General features: G+C 33.7%; 1 protein-coding gene across 2 annotated transcripts; it reads right to left on the reverse strand.

Annotated features, from left to right (window-relative positions):
• LOC122037271 lies at window positions 1-12215 on the reverse strand. Of its 2 annotated transcripts, none has more exons than XM_042596715.1 (7): window positions 11961-12215; window positions 9692-9836; window positions 8739-8806; window positions 8131-8654; window positions 4220-4300; window positions 1358-1420; window positions 1-410 (listed from the first exon to the last, which is right to left on the reverse strand). In XM_042596715.1, exons 2-7 carry the CDS (start codon window positions 9772-9774, stop codon window positions 348-350), a joined length of 882 nt encoding a protein of 293 aa, XP_042452649.1. In that variant the 5' UTR covers window positions 9775-9836; window positions 11961-12215; the 3' UTR covers window positions 1-347. The 2 variants fall into 2 exon arrangements, with proteins under 2 accessions (XP_042452649.1, XP_042452648.1); XM_042596714.1 differs by having other exon boundaries at window positions 9748-9836; window positions 11961-12213.
• Between the last annotated feature and the right edge of the window lie 2244 nt (window positions 12216-14459).

A 14459-nucleotide genomic window follows, 5' to 3' on the forward strand; every position in this document is an offset into this window, starting at 1 on the left:
TGAACTCAAAAAAAGACAAACTTTGAGGACCAGTGATGTAATTTTCCAAGAAACATGAGATCGTAGCAAATATATAATGGTCAAAGAAGATCAGCCTGCACCAATTTCAAGTCCTATACATAATCTATTGTAATTGAAAATTTTGATAGGAGAGTCGATTAGAGAGCATATGCCCATTCTTTGTATATCTTACTAATGAGGGGAGCATAAAGAGGTTCCAAGATGTGCACGTGCAATAGCATTAGCAATGAGATCTCTAATGGTAGTGACAAACTGGCAAAACTTCAGTTTGATATGACCAACCATGGCAATGAACAACACAAAATTGATCGAGTATGAGATCGAAGTTAGCATTGCTGATGACATTTTGTGTGAGATAAAACTGCAAGTAAAATTTTCTTCCTTGGACCCTACATGAACAAATAGCTAACATTAGAATCGGTAGTAACAAATATCGAAAAACAATTGCAATATTGAGGGAAAAAATAAATATAAATGTAGGCCGTTTATGGAAAATCAAAGAACATGTGCTCGTACTAAGTTCAATGAGCTAATCTATAATGATTCAAGAGGACTTCCTCGTCAATGTGTGACATCAATTATTTTCCAAAATAACTGCTTCTGGCATAGGAAATATGAAAAGTATGCAGATATGGCTCCTTATCTGATGTTATTTCTTTTTTTTTATGATTAACAATATACAAGAGCAAGAGGCATTCAAGGACCTTTGGAAGAAAAAAAAATAGTAATTATACATTCCAGATTAAATCATCAGGCATGAAAGTAAGCAGCTAGTTAAAGAATCTCAGATTCAGATTTCACAGATTTTGTAAACCAGAACTAGTTAACCACACAAATGAATTCATAAACAGAACAAGTAGATTTTTACACTGTTGAAGAAAAAAATGTTAAAAGGAAACCATATTTGATCAATTTTTGTCTTCCAATTTCACGGATATAGTCTTACATAAAGTTCAACAAAGACAACCCACATTGGTCGGGTAAAACGCCACTTGATTACAATGATGAGTTACTGAAAATTAACATTAGAATTTTATTCAAGCAAATGGAAATTATTGTTCAAATGAAGCAAATAATTCAAGTACATGATTACTTAGGCTGGCAAAATACTAGCTAACTCATGAAGAAGTCCAGTTTTAAGAGACACTAACAGTAACCAATCAAGAGAACAGACTAATGAATCAGCCTAGTATTCCCTTATCAAATGTAAATACAGAGTAGTAGATGTGCTACTGAAAACCTAGCCATTCAAGAAAGTAGAAAATTAAGTATATAAAATCTGTGCAACAATGCAAACAAAATACCATCAAAGAAAATGGACATAAAAATTAATTACCATTGGAATTCCCATTTCTTTTAGGTCATTGTCTCCCATCTGCCTTAACGCAAGCATATCCACCTGAAACCAGATGCAGTATGGAAGAATATAAGCTTGACATTCTATTATTTAATTCTTAAGCATCACCCCTGTTGAATGTTATATAGAATTTAAGGAACTCTTAATAAGAAATTTAGCTCCTAGTTAATTTACCAGAATGCCAAAAATAATGAGAAAGTGTTTGTTCCATTTGGTAGTAATATGAGTGCAAGCATTAGTCAGTAAGTTGAGAGAGAAAAATATGGTAATTATTAACACAGAACTATTACTATGTATATAAAACATAATACAATATAACTATATCTCATGTGGGACTACACCTATCAACATGAAATTATGACTAGTAATTCTTAATAATTCTGGCACTTCTGGAGCCAGAGCATGGATATTAATATTATCTATGTCTAGTCTGTTACATGAAATAGAAAAAAAAAACACAAAAACAGAAAATAAGATTGACTAAAGACTCTTGAAGATGATGAAACTGAAGGAAAAAAAAATACTAGTGCAGTGGAAATGAAAAGTTTGATGTTGTGACAATCTGATCTATCTTTAAAGATATGAGAACTGGACTAAAGTTGGTGGCATCTTTAATAAACAAATTCGCAAAAGACCAAGTTAGCAATGATCTTTAACAGATTTGGTATAACCTTCTTCCTTAATTTTTCCCATTATATGTGCTCTTGCTTGTTTCACAAACAAGAAAAAGAACCCCATAAAAAAAGAAAACCCAAGAAACTTGAAGATGATGAAAATGAAAACACAATACTAATGAAATGATTGAAAATTGGCTCTAGATTATAAGAGATTGCACAGTGAATGATAGATAAAGAGGCACTGTAAGAGGACAAAGAGTAAGCTCCTTTTCGAAGTCGTAAATAATTGAAACAAAAGTGTTGCAAAAAGGGTGAGAAGATAAAATTGTTAGATACATAAATAGTATAGGGATCAAGATATAAACACTCCAATAGTCAGGACCTATTTGTAATATTATTTTGTAATCATTCTCCACGTGAGTATTTGTCCATGCTCACACACGATCTCATTGTCTTTTGCTTGAGTCTAACATTTTAGACTAACTATAAGTGGATCCTTGCATCGCCCCATCGCATGCATCCTCCACAAGCGGATTCTTGCATTGGCCTGTTGCATGCATCCTCCATAACTGACTTCTCGCGTCACCATAGTGCCCACATGAGTTTTAGTGCTTCCTCCTCCACCACCTCCTCGCCGATAAATCCTCCAATCAATGCCACAGTTGTTACCCTTGCAACAACATCGATCATCCACAGCAACAGCCCATCACTCTCCAGCTGTTGTCTGTTGCAATTATTATCACATTCACCCATGACCCACTTCCGTATACACTATAAGTTTGAAGGACTTTAACCTGTCTCCTCATCTCCAACAGCAGCTGCATTTCACAGCTTGACCAGAGGAAGAACCCCAGGCTTAGTCTATGGCCTCAGAAATCCAACAACATTTGTGACTATCATTCCTACCAATGCTACCACATTACCATCCATTCATCGAGGTATATCAATTGTTTATTTTTTCACACAATTGAATCCTCTTCGTGGATTTTAGATTCAAGAACCATTGAACATGTTTGAGGTAGCATACCATTTTTCTCTACACCTGTACCACCAACTAGTCCTATTAATGTTTAGCCAATTGGTCTCATTTATCACGTATCAGTTAAAGGCATGTCCCATAAGCTCTTTCAAATTCCAACTATCATTAAGCAATGATCAAAGAGGTGAACACCCTTTACTCAAATTACACTTGGGAACTGATTACTCACTATAATAGGTTGGAAGTGGCTCTTCACAATCAAATATTCTCCTAATGGCACTCTAAAGTACCCAAAGGCTCATTTGGTAGCTAAAAAATCCCTCAACTTTATGAAATGAACAATTTGGACACTTTTCCTCCAATGGCTAGAATTAGTTCGGATTTTTCATCACACTAACAGCTATTTTTCACAAATCCTTCATCAACTAGATATTAAGAATTTTTCCTTTATGGCAATCTCTGAAAAGAATTTTATATGGAGCAAATTCCACATTTATTGCTCAAAGCAATCTCACTACGGCTAAAGCAATAGTCATGTACATTTATGAAATCCTAATATTATGTAAGCTATTGGAGAACTCAAACTGTACTTTTAATTCAACTTTGCTAAAAAATGCAAATAATTTAATTTTGTTACAAAATACTTTTAGCCATTGTTATTTGTGTTCAATTTTTCTTTTATTAGAACGGACTGAAAAATTAATTGTATTCATACAAATAATTAAATGTTTAGATGTACAACTTAGTACAACTAGGCATGAAAGAAGTATTGAGTTTAAGCAAAATTTATTGGTTGTTAATTTCCAACCAAAAATGCCTTTGAAATTATTCATACCTAAACATTAATATACATTCACGGATAGACATCTTTACATATTTGAATGTTAACAGAATTTGGACACATAATAGAATTTGCATGCACCTATGACATTTAAGAGTACGCTTGCAAGAATTAGATAATGTTGCAAAAATAGGTGTCATGCAACTATACCATGAGACAAGACATAAAATGTCCTGGTACAATATAAAAGTGTTATCATATATACTTCCAAAAGCAATCAAGAAACAATAGCATCAAAATCCTAACGAACTGTTATTGTACTATTAAGTACTGTCACTGCAGACAATATAAAGTAAAGGAAAACTACAATAAAATCATATGAACAAATTACAAATTCTTATTATTCATAGAAATATACAAATAAAATACAAAATTGGACAAAGAACTTTAACAGATGATAATACCTCTTCTGATTGGAAAAGTATGGTATACTTATCCAGACCAAGTGATTTTAGCAGGTCGCCAACTGTAAGAGGTTCCCCGAGCTGTAGAAAGCAAGTAGCAATTTGTAAATGGTTGTTTGCCAATAATAATATATTTAGGCAATGAACATAATGAACATTGTTGCAGAAATAGTAAGCACCAACTGCAGGTTATTATAACTACCCTTGCAAGTTGTAACATGTAAAATCTTCAATCAGTCAACAAATACACCATTATATGCATGAGGTGCTATCAGATGCAAAGCACAGAAACGACCAAATCTTATCTCATCTTTATTGGAGCTAAGTAGCTTGAATAAAAGATAAATAAAATATAAAAAACAATTGACAAAAAAGGGCAAACTGAAAAATATTTGGAAACAATAAACACTTTGTTTTCATAACTAAAAATGTTAAGAGGGAAAAAAATATTTTAGCGGCAGTTGTAGAATTACACCATGATTGTCAAATTGGTATCATATAGGATAATTAAAAAAAATCAAAGAATCTGTAGTATCAGAATGGTAGTAGGATTGATGAAACAGGAATAGTAGGAAAATTCAAGAAAAAGAGAGAGAGAGAGATGTAATAGAATTATTTTATAGATGGGATTATAAATGATGTTCTAAAATCTTTAAGAAATGCTTATTATGTGCCACTACACATCAAATTATTACTCATACAATGTACAGACAATGTTATATTTAGTAACATAAAATTAGTGAATAATAAAAATAGTTATAGCTAATAATAGAATCATATTTTTGGTGAATTAAGTTGTGCCAAAACTAAGAAATTCATGTGGCAACGAAGTCAATCTCCTTCCCGTGCGAGTTCCCTATGAATTAAATTGGAAATTCAGTGGGAGGCAAGATCGGCAGAGTTTTTCAAAGACATCCCAATATGACCAAATTTAATTCAATTCCATCCATTTTCAATCTTAATTTGAGTGATTTCCAATTAATTCAAATAAATCTCCAATGAAGTCTAACAAATTTATAGCTTATATTTTTGAGTCTCTAGTTTTTCCTGTAATTCTCATGAATCTAGGAGATGTCGATTAAAAGAATTGATCAACATTTGGCGATACTGATTCAACTAAGGTGATCCACATCAACATTAGCCAATTTTGCCAACTATGATTATACATAAAGGCATGGCAATAGACCTATCCTATTGAAAATTTTAAACATAATTTAGATGGCACAGTTAAGATATTGACAAGTGCTGACACCGCTAGTGGCAAAACAATTCTTGTCAACATGAAAATCTTAAATAAATTTCATACACGGAAATTACAGAATGGTACTGAAACTCCAATAAGAAACTACCTCCACCAGGAAATTTTACTTCTTCCGCCATCAATGATATGATGAACCATCCTTGGAATTACATATCAGTCTCTTCATCCAACCTTTGGATGCTAAGATCGATCTTATAAAGAGCTACATTGATTTTGTGCTTAAAAAAATGTTTCAAATTTTGGATGTAAAGTAGGATATTTTAAGCTTAAATTAAATTTTAAATTTAGTAATTAAATTTATTTATGGAAATAGCCACTTGCAAAAAGCAAGGTAAGGCTGTGTACAATGGATCCTTCCCCGGGACCCTGCATGGCGGGAGCTTCATACACCGGGCTGCCCTTTTTTTTAGTAATTAAATTTATTTAATTGTATGTATAAAATTTCTTTAAAATGATAAAATATGAAAATTGACTGGAATTAATCAAATTTGAAAATTTTGAATTCAAAATTGTATCAATAAAATCAAATTCGATTGAAAATTCTTTATGCCTTCAAATTGAACTAAATAGATTTTTTCAAAAAAATATATAATTTGATCTATTCGGTGTAAGCCTATTGTAATAATTAATTATCTTCAATAATATTCTGATGAAATAAATGAAAAATAGTAAAAAAGATATTTTCTTAGTTTGATTAAATAAAATTTTCATTCAATTAAAGCATCAAATCAAACTATGCATGATTCTTGATACTCAAAACAAGTCCCTGGGGCCATAGTGCCGCGGTAGGATATCCAGGTTGTCACCCAAGCACTCACAATTTGAACCCCAGCTACGGCATATTTGCAGGAATTTTTCCTCCAAATGGGGGGCGTAACCAAAGGATGCTGAGCTTCTGGGTTGGCCGCCGCGTGCGCTTCCCGATTTACCCTCGTGATAGGTGGGAAACTTTCGTGGGGCCGGGCCGATCACCCGATAGTCAATGAGGCTAACTGGGATTATCATTTTTTTTTATACTCGAAATAAATCCAAAAGAAGAGATAAAAGAGGAGAACTCGAAATGATATCATCAATTTTTCCGTTGTTTGTTCTCATGATCCTTTGAAGTTATAAAATTCAAAATAGCAAAAAAAAATATTTTTTCTAATATTAAATACCAAATTTTACCCTACATAATTTTTTTTACATTTAAAATTTAAAATATTTACATGACTAATTATCCTAAATCAAATGTTTTGTAATTGAGTAGAAAGGTATGATGGAGCCCATCAAGTAACCATGATGATAGGATAATGTAGGTTTAAACCAGGCTTGATTGTAATTTATTTTGGTCTATTTATGCCTCAATCAAAAATGATAATCCCAGTTAGCCTCATTGACTATCCCTGAGGTGATCGGCCTGGCCCACGGAAATTTTCCACCGACCACTAGGGTAAATCGGGAAACGCACGCGGCAGCCAGCGCAGAAGCCCAGCATCCTTTGATTGCGCCCCTCATTTAGAGGAAAAATTCCTACAAATACGCCATAGTTGGGGATCGAACCGCGGATGCCTGGGTGACAATCTGGATATCCTACCGCAGTACCATAGTCCCAGGGACTATTTATGCCTCAATCAAGTTTAGATATATGGGATACTCCGTAATTCTATTTAATTAAACCAGTAATATCATTAAAAGAGTAGAAATTATTAAATTATCTTCCTTTTTCTCTTGAAACATTTTCCCCCTCTCCCAGATTCATCTTACCCACAATCATCCACTCGTTGTCGGCTATCACTCATCCACCATTGGTTGCTTGTCTCTCTGGTACTCTTCTCCTTCTCTCTCCTTTCTCTCCCTCGATCTCTCTTGTCTCTCTCTCTCCAATTCCTATTATTGCTCACCTGTAGTACTTCTCTCCTCCCTTCTCTCCCTTGGTATCTCTTTGCTCTCTTTTTGTTTCTATCATTCTACCCCGTGTCGTCGTGCCAAAGTCATCTCACATGTCACTTGGTGACTGGAATGATAAATTCCGCATGTGCCAACTGCACAACTCAGCACTCCAATCTTTGGACAAGGCTCTAGATATTTTCTCTCAACTGTATTAATGAGACAAATAACAATTAAAGGTTATATTTAACTCATTACAGTTGCATGCATACAAGAAACTTGATAGGAAGGCCAGAGAAAGTAATGCAAAAAGTTGTTTGATACTGGAACCATTTGTGCTTCTCTACTATAAACATTGTAATAGTGTGTTCTTAAGTTAATCCTAAGCTTCTTCCCACAAACAGTTGGAAGAATCCAGGTAGGTTTATGTAATTTTTAGTTAGAAACTCAAGCAATTCACAACCCAGTTCTTGAACATCCTCCTTAGAATCTAAGATTGCCAATATTTTCTGACAAATGTTTCATCCAAAAAGAGAATTTCAATTTTTTGTTAATTCACCATAAAGAAATGCATTTTGAAATTTGAAAGCATAAAGAAACCAACATAGAAGGAGAGACATTCCTTGTATAACTTAATTGATACTCGTTCAAAACTATAGCAAACCATTAACTGTTAAGTATAACTATTCATCAGATTTAGATGCTTAGAGTTTCTTCTGCAGTTGTAAGTGCACAAATAATCAAAATAATGAGAGAGAATTAATTAAGACCAAAGATTTACCGAATATACACTTCTCTGCACAATAGCTCCTGGTGGAGGAGCTCGAACTAATAGCCTTGCTGCATCTACAGAAATAGTTTTGGTCATAGTAAGAGCTCTAGAAGTGTTACCTACTGCATCATTTGTCGGATAACTAGGCATAGAAGCATCTAGAGATCTTATCCCAGATACATGCTGTCGTTCCTTGTATCTTCTAGAAGGAGAAATATGCCTTGGAATACAGATGAGCCTATCTGGAGAACTATGCCTTGGCTGATCCAAAGTCACTGAACATGTCTTTCTATGTGAATCAAATTCAAGCAAATTATCTGCACTTCTTGCAGGAGGTATTCTTCTCCCAAGGCTCGGGACACTTGACTCTTTTGGCTGTTGTTTGGCATTAGAACTGCTAGAAGCATGTACATTCCGAGATAGTTTTTCACGCAGAACAACATCATGTTGTCCTTCAGCCACAAGATGCTTTCTTCGAGATAAGCTTTTCCTTATAAGCTTCCATCTAAGATCATCTTTACCAACCTCACGATCTTTGTGCATTAAGGCAGCAACATGTCAAAGCAGATAAAAGTTGAGATAAAAAAAGATGTTTCCTGGTATATTTTAGTGGATACTAGATTTTATCTGCTTGTCCCTGGGATTCTTATTCATGAATCTTGAATAATGACCTTCTGTTCTCCGACTGTAAAATGTAAACAATATAACCAGCCTAATGAAATTTAAAACAGAAATTGAATACAGGATAAAAGGAAGTTTAAAAAATAACATATAAAAATATCAAAATTTGTTTCTCATAAGCTCAGAATAATAAGCCAGTAATTTACTCCTTGATGCTTTCCGGGTAAAATTTAGAGAAGCATAAGACAAATCCAGACTTTTAAGTGCCACAACCTCCAAGATCTTAGAACTTTTCAAGAAAGGGTCATATTTGTTTTATAATAATCTAGATATTAACTTTCTTATAGTGTTTGATGTCAACATTAGGACAATAAAACCAGAATAAACCACAAAAAAAAAGAATTAAGACTTCCTAGATAAAGAAGCAGCATAGATATAAATGAAATCACACAACAATGTTACTTTTATTTCTATTTCCAGCAAATTATTGTTACAATCTTAAAAATCACTAACATTGATAGCTAAAAGAATTATGGGTGTGTTTGAATTTAGATATATATTTCTACAAGGGCAAAGACCATAAATCTTATATAGGTCTTTGAAAAGAGCATGCAGGACATACATTTGAGGCAACCAGTCTTTGTTGAAGCTAACTTTATAGTTTTACAGCCAGAGGTAACAGTCATGCAAGGTTGGTAATAGAAAACTATCTATAAAATGTAGAAAGTAGGAAAAAGTTGAACAAAAGAAAATGTTAAAGCACGAAAGCGATAATAGTACAAATAACATGAGATAAGCAATGCTCAGTATCTCTTGAATTTTCTAGCGAGGAACATATATGTATGCAAGAATTATTTCAATATCTTTCCCTCAAGAGGGCATTTTTATCCAAGTGGATATATTCCTTCTCCCAACATCATTTTCACAAAATATTCATAGAATCACACACCATTTCCTTTCATAATGGTTTCTATAAGAATTGGAATTGTTGCATTGCTCTTCAACCTTTTTCTCACTGATGGTTTGCCGCATAAGGAAGGCATATAGTCATCAGACTGTGGGCCATCAGAAATAGGTCTTGCTCTCTTGTCAATCTACAGATGAAAGAAAAGCACTAAGCTTAGCCAATCATAAACTCCACTGAAAAGATTCATCAAATAGATTTTGAAATATCAATTTCTATCCCAAATAAGTAAAAATCTTTGCAATACACGCAAGCGATGAAATTTGCATAAAAGACAAGTGACAACAGTACATTTTGTTCCAATATAAAAGATTCATCAAACAAATATTTTGAAACATCAATTCCTTGTCCCAAATAAGTAAATGTCTTCACTGTAAATGCAGGCAAGGAAATTTGCAAAAAAGACAAATTAAGGGAATTGATGTTACAAGCTAAGAAACAGAAATAATATTACAATGCAAGTTATTTGAAAAGGTTGAATATGGTTCACTAAATTTCGAATCAATCATGACTAATTCTAGTTTAATCAAGCTAGTTCTATATTATAAAATATCTAATTTCTTATTTTCATTTTATATAAGCATTATTTTACCTCTCAGATTTAACTGAGAGCGCCAAATGATTTTAACAAATAATTCAAAGTACGTTGAATTGTACATATTATGCCAAAGTAATTAACCTAAGATTTAGGTGAAGAATGACAATGATAATTTTGAATGGAAAATTTTGAATATTAAAAAACAAGTGGGAAAGCAGTGAATAGCCCGGCTTATTTATAGAGAAAAAGCGGGAAAGCGATTGAATGGAAGGTTGTAACGTGCAGAAAGGATATGGGTGTTCTACTGTCTGAATAGCCAGCCGACTTATTTATAGATAGAGAAAAAGCGGAGCGCCTCAACACATCCCTTAGCGGGAAAGCGGTGTATGTGTACGCCTCCAAATATCGCCTCATCAATTAATGATGCAGATAGAAGAGCAAATCGAGAAAGAATTTTAATCCTTTTAATTATTTTTGTCGAGTTTGGTATTTAGGATATTTTGTATTTTTAGTATGTTTAGAAGTTTTCCTTTCTGTCAATATTTCTTTCCTTTGCAAATTTAGGATTAAAGTCTATATAAGCGTCCTATTTAGTTGTAAAAGATAGTTTTTTTATTAATGTTATTTTCAACCGTCGTCTCCTTCTTGAAACATGGTGTTTTTCCTATTGTTGGTATTCCCCTTCGAATCAACAGGTTATAGAAGGTTGCTTCTGTTATTTGTAGGCAAATCAATGGATTCGATAGTCACTTTTGGTATTCATGCACGAATCAACGAAACTGATAATTATCCGCTACGTCAATTTGGTATCAGAGCGAGGTTGATCTTGTGGAGTTAGTCGTCGCCGCCTTCTTTAGGAACGACGAGTTTTGCTTTTCTATTTCCTAGTATTCATGTGTGAATCAACAGGCTGAAGAAGGTCGCTTCCGGTATTCATGCGCGAATCAACGGATTCGATAGTCGCTTCCAGTATTCATGCACGAATCAACAGAACCGATGCTTATCCACTACGGCACTAACACTACCAAACAGCCATCAGAACCATACTATCAGTTATTATGTCATAAGTTAATAGGATAAAATAAAGCCTTCCCAACTATGTGATTGCTGCTAATGCTACACATTACCATGACAGTAGCCTTCTTGGAAAGAAATCTTCGATAACTGTTTTAAGAACAGAACTAAAGGACACGCATTCAAAGATTTACTTGTAAAACATTTGACACGCATGAAAATGGAATGTCTAAAGAAGAAGAAGAATAAGAGAAGCTCAAAATATTCAGGACGATACAAAAATGTCTACCAATGTGTCTTAAGATCAAAATACCATGAAATTTGTCCTAATTACTTCATTAATACAGAAACCAAATTGGCCAAAAGCGTAACAAATATTTGATAAAAAGTATAAGGAAGCCACTTTCATTTCCAGAGAAGAATGCTCCGAAGGTTCATTTAAGTAACCGAAGAAAACAATAAAGTAGAAAACACTCAAAAACAAGATAAGCATTTATTAAACACTCATGATTCAAAATGAAGACGAATCCTCTTTTACTCGAACCAAGGGGGTCAGGTCATTATCAGAACCTTCGCTATTTCTCACACACAGATGCATGACACGATACTACGAAAGGCAAGCAGAACTAATGACATAAGATTTAACAGTAGCATCCATCACTCATTCACTATTATCGCCCGAAACTACAATATGTTCTTTACCTGACGGCTTCGTCCCAGCGCACTTGCGAACTGGGAACGAGAAGACATCCTTCTGTTGTGCTCTTTCCAGTTCCTCCTTCGTTGTCAGGGTTTACTTTCGTATACGCAGCGACACAAGACGGAACCCTAGGGAATCGAAATGACAGATTAAAAAAGGTCGGTCTCTTGATCACGTCGGAGGATTTCAGAAGGAAGCAGAGATTGGGAGTTTGAATTGAGTCCATGCCTCGAGTCGGATCGACTCAGGAAAATAGGAAATTACTATTATTAACATTTATATATATATATATATATATTATGTTGAAATTGTTACCCTGCACAAGATTATATATTGAGAGAAGACGTATTATGAAGTAATTATTATAAATAAATAATTATTTATTTTTTAGTTATTAAAGAATAATTATTATTATAAAATAATTATTTGTTTCTTAATTATTACAGAATAATTATATATACTATCATTAATAATGTGTGTGAATTCTATCGTCAATAGTATGAGACATTGTGGAAAGGTGAAAATCTTAATCCTTCCCTCAGGTCTACATTCGTATCTATTGCATATCTTTGATCTAATGTTGGTTTTGTACTTTTGTTTGCCTTTTCACTATTGTGGTCATGGCTGGGAGATTTGAGTGGATCAGTTGCTACGTTTAGGTTTTATTATCGATTTGTTTTATTCGTAAACTTGTGCTTGTAGATCGGTTTGGTTCTGCCTTTTAGTGGCTTTCCGCGAGATGATAGCTAGAGCACCTCTAAAGCAATAAATTATCATTTATTGTTTACAGTATTTTAAATATTACATAATAACTCTTATATCCAGACCCTCCAGACCTATCTCATATGATCTAAAAGAGAGATAAATTACTGAAAACTTTTCCAATATGTACATGGACTCTTTACCTGAGAGATAGAATCTGCGATACATTTCACACGTGCTAGGAATCAATCACATAACCCAGTATAGTAACATTAACTACAAACGGGGCTATAATATTTTATATATAGATGATATAAACATGAAGCTAAATATACCACATACAAATTATGTCTGATATTTTTACTTAACTATTAATACTCCTACTATTAGGATTTTTTTAATGTGACATGAACTTTATAATTTTTAATAAATTACATTATCTGTTTAACCATTTCTTGAAAAATATAAGTAATGATTATTTTTATATTGTACCATATGAGTGTAATTAGACCTCTCATATTTCAATTGGGAGTCGCTAGCAATATGAAATATTGAGAGTTTCAAGTCAATTGAATTATTTTTGTTGGCAAATCAAATGGTAGAGGAGTTGGCAAATCAAATGATTAATTATGAATGACATGGGGAAGACTTTCTCTAACCCTAAAAAAAAAGAGAGGGAGTTGACATTTTTTAGTGACACTTAACTAGTAATAAATCAAGTGCTAGAAGAATTCTTATAATTATTTATCTACCATTGGGCATAAACTCTTAAGAAATATTTCTAACATGCAACATAGAACACATTTTAACAAATAATATATAATATAGTTGTATAAGAAAGAAACTCATGAACGATGTCAAAATAAAAAAATACCATGGGTAAAGTGGTTGAAGTGAGAAGGAAAGGGAGCGTTTCAATAGTAGATGAATAAGATCATTGATAATTTTTTAAGGGAGTTGTCAAAGGACTAAGTATTGAGCTTATTGTAAATCCTAAAGTTTTCCAGCTGGTTGTGGCTCGCGAATCATGCATTGATACTTTTTGAAGCCTGGCCCACGTCGAGGCGGCAATTCATTAATTTAAAATGATGAAGAAAATAAATATATCATAGTTGGGAATGGAACTATGAATATCTGAATGATAATTTAGATATTCTATCATGATATCACAATCTCAGGGACAAATAATAATCCAAGTTAGCCTCATTGATTATCCTTAGGAATGTCCGATTTAGCCCCATAGAAATTTCCCATCGGCCACTAGGGTAAATCGGGAAGCTCATGCGACGACCATCGTAGAAGCCAACATCCTTTGATTGTGTCATCCATTTGGAGGAAAAATTCCTACAAATACCATAGGGTAGGAAAGACGCTAAAGGGGGATGAATAACGTTCGTCGGAAAAAATCGAGAGCGAATTAAAAACAAGCACGTAACGGAAGAAAAAAAAAATAATACTAACAAACCAAGTATTACTTAGTTCGAAACCTTCGACGACTCATGCTCCAAGACTCGCACTCGTCGAGTGCTTTCGTTAGACAATCACTATCAGTTCGCAAAAAGTGTTATAAGAGTTGAGTACAAGAACTGGAAATAAAAATTATCGACAAACAGAAAGGAAACACAATGCAGTCTCTCGTTCTACGAACTTTAGAGCAGCCTTTTAGTGTTGTCGAAACCTTTTAGGAGCAGCACACAAGAGAGAAACTTGTAGTATTTGTTGTTATGAAGCTCCTAGTCGAAGACCTTTAAATAGGCTCATTCCGAGCGTTTGGACCACATGGCTCGGCCAATCGACGC

The sequence above is a fragment of the Zingiber officinale genome, unplaced genomic scaffold (genome assembly GCF_018446385.1).
Source record: "Zingiber officinale cultivar Zhangliang unplaced genomic scaffold, Zo_v1.1 ctg249, whole genome shotgun sequence".
Taxonomy (NCBI): Eukaryota; Viridiplantae; Streptophyta; class Magnoliopsida; order Zingiberales; family Zingiberaceae; genus Zingiber; species Zingiber officinale.